The following is a 9,496-nucleotide window of genomic DNA, read 5'->3' as shown; positions in this document are numbered from 1 at the left end:
AATTGTTAGGGTAGGGGTAAGGAAGGGAAGAGTGGGGTGATCAGTAACAGTACAGACTTATGAAAATGCAAGAGCAGAAAAAGGACCATCACCTACTTGATCATCATCCAAAGCAGGACTCCGCTTGGCTACAGCACAGGAGGGCCACAGGCAGGTAAGAAAACTTGCATTTTGTGCAGGTCTCAACAACCATATCACTCATAACATTCATTCCCTTCACTTACTTGGATCGCATTTGCTTTGTAACACATGTATCTCTCCCCTGAGGTGAATGCTTTTGTTGGTACAGATTTCCTTCACCAGCTCTCTCTGGAAATTGGCAGGCTAAGAGACATTTTCGTTATCACAGTTCATCAAGTGCCCAGAAATCAGATCTTTGAGGCAATCCATTGTAATTATGTAAAATTTCAGAGTGCATCCAGCTCTCCCACTTCACTCAGGCTACTGCAACTGCACAATTTCAGTGGGAAGAGATTCCAACTCTTATCAATAGGAATGAGATCAGAGTTGGCCTAAGATTATGTTTGAGGGAAAACAAGAAACTACACAAGAAAGATAATGTATTTGAGAACATTTTTAATAAATAATGTGACAAAAATTACTTTTCTGATTATTGGATCCTCAGTATGCAAAATTATGGCTAAAATATGAGGTTTCTTACATGAACATAATGAAAACATTAATCACATGGATTGTTCCTTTAGTACTGCACACCCTTTCTATGGAACCTTTCTTTAAAAATCAGCTAAATGAAAAATTTCAGTCCTCGGTAAACACCAAAACACTTTTTTTTTTTTTTTTTTTTTTTTTTTTTTTTTTTTTTTTCCATTGGGGCTAGTCCTGATAGCTGTCAATAACAAACACACATTTTCCCATTAGCACCAATGACAAAGAAATTTTATCGTTACAAAAAAGATCAGAAAACCTACAGACAGAGGACATCATTTGGCAAATTCAATGCAACTAATGCCTCTATTTCAGCTTTAATGATAACCCAATGTTGAGAGAGGCCACAGCAAAATTGGTAATTTTCTGGAAGTCCAGGAAAAGTGAGAAGTGTTTTGATTATGGCCCACATTTACTTTTGTTACTTTACCGTCTGTCATCATTCAAATATTCCAAATACAAACATAGAGCATTAACACAAAAAGGAAAAATACCCCAAACAAATGCTTAACATTTTCAATAAGACAAAAAAAAAAGGTTAATAGTTACAATGGTTTTACAAACAAAGTTTAGTGATTGTGCTTTTAAAACCAAAAAAAAAAAAAAAAAAAAAAAAAAAGATAAGCAGTGCATTACAAAAAACCATTAATCACCAAGATCAAAGAAAACTTCTTTAAGTGGCACTTCTTCTTTAAGGTGAATTGACACAAGTAGAGGTCTGAGATTTGGGCCAGTAACAGTTAATGATATTACCCAATTATTATTAAAAATGTCCGTTGATTTTCTTGCTTCTGTTCTAAGCATGGTTGAAGCTGAAAGTTAGACAAAGTTTCAGACACACTTGCTCATGGTGTGATTAGGCAAATAGCAATCACATTGGTTTACCTCCTGCCTATCCCAAAGGACATTTTTAATAAGAATGTACTTAATGATGAAAATGGAAAGACAAATCAAAGTACCACAGGGGATTTAAAATGAGTACATATTTACATTAAGAGCCACCTCATCCCAAATTAATTTTACTTGCATTTGTAAAACTGTATCATCTGCAAAAGGTTAGCAAGAGACTGGCAGAGAACAAGACACAGTCTTTACTGGAATTGCAAGATATCATTTGCATTCATGGCAGACTACAGCAAAACCCCTAGAATAAAAGAATGTTCAGCATGATGTTCACTTTGGGGATCTTTTTAATCAATGCTGTATTACTTGCAATGTTATTGACTGGCTCACTGGTGTACCGGCAGCATACTAAGCACTGCCTTGCTGGGGAGAAACCTTGGGATCCCAGAGTCTGGAATCCCCTTCTGTTCTAATCCTGAAGCAGCAGCTGGCCCAAGTACCACGAAGAGCAGCTTACCTGCCTTCTCGGGCAGCGAAGGTGATGCGCTTAAGTGTTACGGAATAGGCAAGGGCCACTCCTAATAAGGAGGGTTTACAGAAAAGAGAAAAATAAAAACTAGTATTTTGATGGCATGAAGAAAGATGAAAAATTGTACACTCTGATTGCACTGAACATTATTTCTGGCGTCAAACATCATCAGACTTGAGGCATCTTAAGTGATTTGTTTTTTTCTGATTAGATTTTAAAAGCCGGTAACAGTACATGTCGTTGTCTTCAGCTTTCTGTTTCCTGTATTAAAAAACAAAAGGACACAAACAGATACATTAGATTTTATTGTTTAAAGTTTTTTTCACATAATTCTTAGAGTTTTGTTACTTTTATGTAAGAATTACAACTTTTAATTACATCCAGCAACATGGCTGCATGCTGGACACCCTTTCTAAAATCAGGATTTAAATTAAGTATCATTAGGCAGAAAAAAAGAAGAAAGTTTATACCTTAATATGTAATAAAATGATTAAGTGCCAAAAAATGTGAAAGTCAGGGTCGAAGTGTGTTAGATGCTCTAGTTCTTTATTTTCACTTTAGAAAGAATCTGGATAATGTAAAGTGCTTATTTAAGCACTGCATTTCTGCAAGTTCTGTTCCATAGCTTTTAGTGTGCTACATATTACTTTCTGGTTCTGCTACATATCACTTTCTGGTTTTGACATATACTTAAAGTTTCTTTTCTTGGACTGGGCATAACATTAATAGATAAATATACTAATTTTTCTGAAAAGAAATATTGCTGGTTCAAGTGCTTTTTCTCGGCATCTAAGTGCAGAAAAAGCCTTACTCTAGTCGTCTTCAGTAGTACAACTGCATTTACCTCCATCTCTTCTTCTTCCTCTTCTCCTTGTTCATATGCACCCAGTACTTGCATTTCTGCAACATTCCTTCGGGCTATATTTGCTTGATCTGCCCTCTGTCTGCTTCCTGATCCTCTTGATGACATTGAGCTGGAGGAGCTGGGATCTCTAGGATTATTTGATGTTGGAAACGTTGGTCTAGAATATGGCAGGATGTCCTCTGTATAATAAAATACATGAATGTTATGTTTACAAGCCCAGAGATACTGTGATCCTAAAATTTCTGCATGTACTTGATTTATTTTACTTTTTATGATCCTCAGTAGGTTTAAAGCAATGCCTGACAGGAATATGAAATACACTGTTTCCATAACAGCATTACAGAAGCTTTCTCAAGGAAATTTATAGTATTCACGTGGAAACATTCACCACAGAATAACTAATTCATGATTACTGTCCACTTCATTTCAATTTATGATCCCCGCTCTATGTTCTACAGGAAAATTAAGAAAAAACCCACCCCTTGTAGTATATTTTGTTATGACTGAGTAGGAGGAAATGGCAATACGTGAATGATACTCACTAGGAGCTCATTCCATCTAAATAACAGACCATGTATTTCTCAGACTGAGTCTGAAACAAACTTAGTGAGCATGTTTTAAAATTTCAGCACCATTCTCTAAGTTAACCTTCTAAGAACTTTTCTTACAGCAATCCACTGTAACCAACCTCTTACTAATGTGCCCATTTAACCGACTTACTACTCAATCACCCCTGACACTCACCCCAGATACCTGCAGGAAAAAAGGACCAGGCATTTGTATGAATCTGGGTTGAAAGTCTTAGTTAACACTTGGCAAATTCCACTAATCGTGTTCCATTAATTAGTAATCTTAACAACTTCCATATACAAGAGATTACACTGAATAGGTCTGATTCATATAATGCCATGTCAGTTAGCATTTATAACTAATGCATTACTACTATGGCTTTCTATTTTTTTACACAGGACCAGGTACCATTCTGGCCCTTTTCTCCTTTATAGATAGGCAGAAATGGGCCAAGTGCCAGTTCTTTGATAGAAAATGTTAAATATCTGACTTACAGTTCTATTATTTGAACTTCACTCAGTTCCCTTATACATTAGATTATAAGTAGTTAGATTAAATATAATTAGACTATAAATGCATGGTAGGGACAGGACAAGGACATTGATCCCTATAGCCCTTGCGGAATACTTTTGTTTGGGCTTCCTCAGTGTTAACTTTAATACACGATGGGTATACAGAAAGCAAGAGAGAATCTCTGTTTTTCATAGGCTTTTATTTCCATTTTACCCTAATGAGAACGTGCAATGTGATCTATACTAGCACTGTATAATTACAGGAAATGGTGACAATTCAGCAGGCCTAAATTCACTCAAACCAGTGGTGTGAGAGACCTAAGAAGAGCTGGCCTATTCCCTGTGATCGACACCCAATACTTCACTAAACCCAGAGCATGCAAAATAACCTTGAAGAATGTGAGTTTTTGCTGGTGTGCCTTCTCGTTTTGGTGCTTTATTTCCTCGCAATTTCCCATCGTTCTGCTGTTCCTGCGATTCTCTCCGCTCTCCTGAATTTGTTCGCACATCTGAATGCTGTCTCCCATCCACCCCGTCCCTCCCTTTGTAGCTTGCTCCTTTCCTTTCCGCAGATCTGTCTGTCCTCGCTTCTATAGAAGCAAGTTTTGGCAGCATGACCGGCCGCACCTCCAGCTGTGATTTGGACTGGCCAGTTGGTGACTTTATAGCTGGAGGTGGCACAGGAGGGGGTGGCAAATCTACAAAGTTGAGAAAGAAAAACAGTTATGATGACATTATGCACTGGTGAAATGAAGAAATAATATTGACTTGAACTGAGGAAACTGATGCCTTATTTACTTTCAACCCTCCCTTTGCCCTTCTCTCCCCACCCTTAAAAGTATTATGTTGCTGTTACAACATCTGAGGGGTATTTTTTCCAAGGCTTGAGCTTTAAAAATGCAAAGTAAACACCTTTCATTGCCTTTTCAAATCACAAAATTTTCTTAAAAATCATACTTTAGGAACCTCAATATTAATATGTCAGTTATGAATATCAACACAGAGTTAAAGACATTAACATATCTTTGCTGATACTTGTCATTTTTGCTAAGCCCATTCAACATCACAGCACCTTGTGCTGTATTTGCCCAAGGTCTTCACTGTACTGAGCATTAAAGCAAGTTGGCTCATGTGTAAGAATGTGTATCAGATACACTGCTGATATAGGTAAGGATAAACTACATTAATTATTGCATTCTTCTTTCAAAATATTAGGTTAATCTGACATACATACTCCTGGTGTCTCAGGGTATGAGATATAAGAAAGTCCACACTAGAACAACAAAACAGACAAACAAGACTTTGAATTTGTCTGCTTAAATTAGCACAGCTTAAGAGGTTCTAAAATGCTGTATATTTTTAATAGTATTTATAAGGCCTGCATGTGCCTTATTTAATTGTATTTTTCTCTATTAAGACTTTAAACTAGAATGTGTAAACTGTTCATCAGCATACAATAGTGCTCTGTGGAATATAAAATGTTCAGGGAAAAAAGTACAAGTCAAACAAGGAAGCAACAATACAAAAGTGGTTCATAACAAAGATGCAGGAAGAAATCACATGCACATAAGAGAACAACAGGTTAAAGAAAGTAAGATGCGAAAGATGCTTCTGAAGTTAATATTCTGAAATGAGATTGCTAAAAAAAACCCCAAAGAGCACTATGAAAAAACATAACTTCAGCATTTTTTAATAGTGTGTATTCATTCTTTCTACATCCACAAAAATCTTGGAGCAGCTGTGTTTTTCAAACAGCATCACTATATATACAGCTAATTCACAGTCTATTCAAGAGAAGACTTCGACTGAAAATTAGCTAAATTGGGCCAAGAATAAAGGTAGTACTCTTGAATAAGAAAAAAATAGCATCTAACTAAAAATTCAGATATGGCAGATGCCAGACATTTTCAAGGTCTTCCAGTGACACAAAGCAGAAGTGACTTGATCTAGCCCTTTGGGAAGTTGCAGCAATGCAGAATTCAGTGACTGATGCAAGCTTACCGGGCACCATCCCCTATGTTAAACTGCTGACATAACTTGGAATTGCCATTGACCTGTTTTAAATTAGACTGGAAATTTTATCAGTTGTATGGACTGGGATGATGAGGAAAAAAATGTTTTAAAGTACATTTCCTGAGGTTGGACATACTTCAGGTAAATGAGATCTGTAGCATCCTTATTGCTGCATTAACTCACTGTCCTGGTGAAAAACACACAAAAGCGAGAAAAAAAAACCCAAACCAAACCATAAAAAACTCAATCAAGCAATCAAGAAAACTTCTTGTTCTATGGTATGCCATGCATAAGGAATCAAATCTATTTTACAAGGAACAGATAAACTCCTTTCTTTCTGTTCCTCTTAGCTAAGCGCAGGTTGGACAAGTGGCCCTGTATTCCCTGCAAATTCTGTAGGTTATTTTGGTTTTCAGACTCTGGGGAGTTTGGGGAACATCAGATTTGGAGAGCAGCTAAACAACTGAATACTGAGACTTAGTTTTAAACAGCTGATGAACACTTACCATTTGCAGATATCTTTTAAGAGAATGCACTGTTATTTCCAAAACTTGAAAAGGCATTAATGTAAATTAGCTGGAAGCTTGGCTGTAATAAATGGCTACATCTAAATATAATTGTATTTACGGGGTGGGCAATGGAGATGGTGATGGTTCCCGCCTCTTGCAGAATGCTTTCAGCAATTCTAGAACTTGGTCAAGATTTTAAAAATAAATTAAACTCTGCATTAGACTGTAGAGATTCAAACATTTTGCTTTCTGAGGAAAACGTCTTTCTCATGAGATGTCTTCTCTCAGAAAAGGACATACTGAATCACAAGTGGTTGAAGGCACTCAAACCCAGAAGTGTAGGCTTCTGGAACCACAGCTGCTGATGCAGTATCTTGTGTTTCACGTTCCTCACTCTCTGTCTCTATTAAATTATCAGAGCACTGAATAGCCCTTCTGTTGAGCCTGCTGATGTAAAGGGAGTGTAGGTACTTAACATCAAGCCTTTTCAGTCACCCTTGGAGCCAGTCTCTAACAGTTGTGGCACAGCAATACACTGGCTGTAAATACCAAAGGCAAGGAACAGCATCTTTCCTGTGGCCTTTAAAATACAACTTGGAATAAATTATTTTATTCAAGAATCCTACCCAGCTACCCAGGACAATGAACAAAGTGGTGTTAAATCTTGACTATGGAAAGGAAAGATGCATTGATATAAAAACTTTCATAAAACAGCAGTAGCTCTGTGGTACAGTAATAACTAAAGAAAAGTGATATTCTCTTTTGAGAACATTTTTTGCAACCTGCAGGGAAACTATAAAAATCTTCATTATAACACAGTACACCTCGCTGAGAAGAATCCTTCACAGAGGCAAAAAAACCCCATACTTTCCAGAGGTCAACACTATTACACCCTGTGGTATTTATTTTAAAAGCTCAGATCACAGAGAAAACCCAGATTCAATCTGCCTCCTCAAGTACAAACCGGCACACTTCTTATTGAAAGCAAAATGGAAGCTTCCATTGTAAGGAATAAAAAATAAATCACAAATCAACATCAAACCAATGTAAAGAACTCAGAAGTATTTCTTAAAGGTCAGCTGTGCTCAAATGTTTCATTCATGTCTCTGTATTACTGTTGTACCGCTTCCCACGTAACTCAAACAATTAATGGATGTCATTTCATAGCACTCTCTACAGGGGAAACTTTCCATACACATCTTTTGAAAAGAGCAATAATTTTCTAAATGAGAACATACACAGGAATCGTGGGATAAGCAAACCACCAGCGGGGAAAAATAATCTGCTAAATTAGTTTGGCACTGAAGTGGAGAAACCACAGGTAAGCACAAAAAGGTGAATTGTAAGGAGAGACAAATGAGGGAAGCAAGCCTTAGTATGCAACTTTCTCTTTTAAGTTCTATCGGGCTGTAGATTTCTACAGTCATATCCTGATGAAAACAGCAGAGTTACAGATTTGATGCAATACTGGGGAAGACACGAAGTCATGTTTATCTATTGCATATTTATGCAGGAATGCAAAACTCAGGATTGTGCCTGACTTAGTAAAGCTTTAAGATCATTTAGCATTCATAGATACATAATAACCTCAGCTACTATTATTCATGTACTGAAGTTATTTTCATGCTTTATCGTTCAAGAAGCTCAAACTGTACACAACTATTGGATGAATAAATAGATACAGCAAAACCCAATATGATGTTGTCAGGTTCTAGGTTTTTTTTTTGGCCCTTATGTACATTTACATAATGCTTTTATCAAAACAATTTTCACTCCACAAGACCTCCCTCAGCAACAAAATCAACATGCACAAAGTATCTCACAATGGAATCAGAAGTAAGGACTGCAAAGAGGGCAGGTATCTGAAAATTATTATCATTCAATAGCAAGCTGATTTTTAGTACAGGTAAGAAACACATTCGTACTGATCTTTTCCACTGCTGAAATATGTGCTGTGTAGAGTTCTTTTTCGTACTGCACATGCAGAGGGAGACAAAAATACATAATGCTGCCAGCATGCGCAATGGTTTAACATTTCAATGTGAAAATTCAAGGAAATATTTGGCAGATATTCAATTGCCTTTTGTGAGAAATTCAGATGCCCTAACATTGTGTCATTTATAGCACAGCTAAATAATTTGGTTACAGCCTCAGCCAGTTAGTTGTGAAAATGTTAGTATTTTTATCCTTTGTCACTCAGATATAAAAAAGAATTAGGAGTTAAAATCTCATGTGAACCGTCAATGGTGTAATTTCTATTGAAAGACCTACTGAATCAAAGCAATGGCAAAATACTTTTATCCTTTTTATCTAAATGCTTACAATTCTGAGGGCTTGTAACTACTAATATATCCATTCAAGAGAGTTCAGAGAAAACTTTCATTTATATAATTTTTGAAACGATGAAAATATAATTTTAAAATTTGGTTTCCTAAATTCAGCACGTAAGTAGGTCAGGGAAGGTTGAGAAGGAGGTTGCCTCTGTTAGTTGATTCTTGTAATGCACTCTCAGTTAACTCTCTAAAAGGTTAGATGAAGAGCAATTAAAAATTCATACATTTTAATCCTTACCACCTACTGAGCAAAGATTTTTAGCAACAAATATGGAGAACATTTCGCTCCCTGGATGACTGTCAAGGAACAAAAGAAATGAGCTGAAATCCTGTTCCACATGAAGTATAAACTGATTTGAACTAATGCTAGCAGAAGATACAAAATTGTTATTACTTGAACTACAAGAGAGCACTCTATTTAAAAAGGGTAGTAGTAGACTTTTTACTGCTACATTAGTAAGAAATAGTTTCAGAAATACCAATCTCTTTCACAAAAATACTTACATGTTGCTGCTGCTAATACTCTTTGCATTTTTAACCAGCCATGCAAAGATTTAAATTATTAATATATCCTTTCTCCCAGCTAATCATTTAAATCCATCATGACACCAGTATTTCATGAAACTGCTAGCAAATACTTCAGGTAACTTGGAACA

At 36.4% G+C, this 9,496-nt stretch overlaps 1 protein-coding gene across 1 annotated transcript in view; it reads right to left on the bottom strand.

Annotated features, from left to right (window-relative positions):
* Positions 1 to 556: 556 nt before the first annotated feature.
* ROBO1 (roundabout guidance receptor 1) overlaps positions 557 to 9,496 on the bottom strand; it is a 707,322-nt gene continuing 698,382 nt past the window's right edge. The window contains exons 30-32 of the mRNA XM_057404322.1: positions 4,375 to 4,683; positions 2,883 to 3,082; positions 557 to 2,299 (exon numbers count right to left, since the gene is read on the bottom strand). Coding sequence (XP_057260305.1) covers positions 2,285 to 2,299; positions 2,883 to 3,082; positions 4,375 to 4,683 — 524 coding nt within the window. The 3' untranslated portion in view covers positions 557 to 2,284. The remainder of the gene's footprint in view (positions 2,300 to 2,882; positions 3,083 to 4,374; positions 4,684 to 9,496) is intronic.

The sequence above is a fragment of the Pezoporus wallicus genome, unplaced genomic scaffold (assembly GCF_028554395.1).
Source record: "Pezoporus wallicus isolate ANWC-B61680 ecotype Strahan unplaced genomic scaffold, APGP_CSIRO_Pwel_v1 contig_5922, whole genome shotgun sequence".
Lineage (NCBI taxonomy): Eukaryota > Metazoa > Chordata > Aves > Psittaciformes > Psittacidae > Pezoporus > Pezoporus wallicus.
Note: the sequence above shows the minus strand (reverse complement) of the source record. Positions and strands in the feature narration are given on the sequence as shown.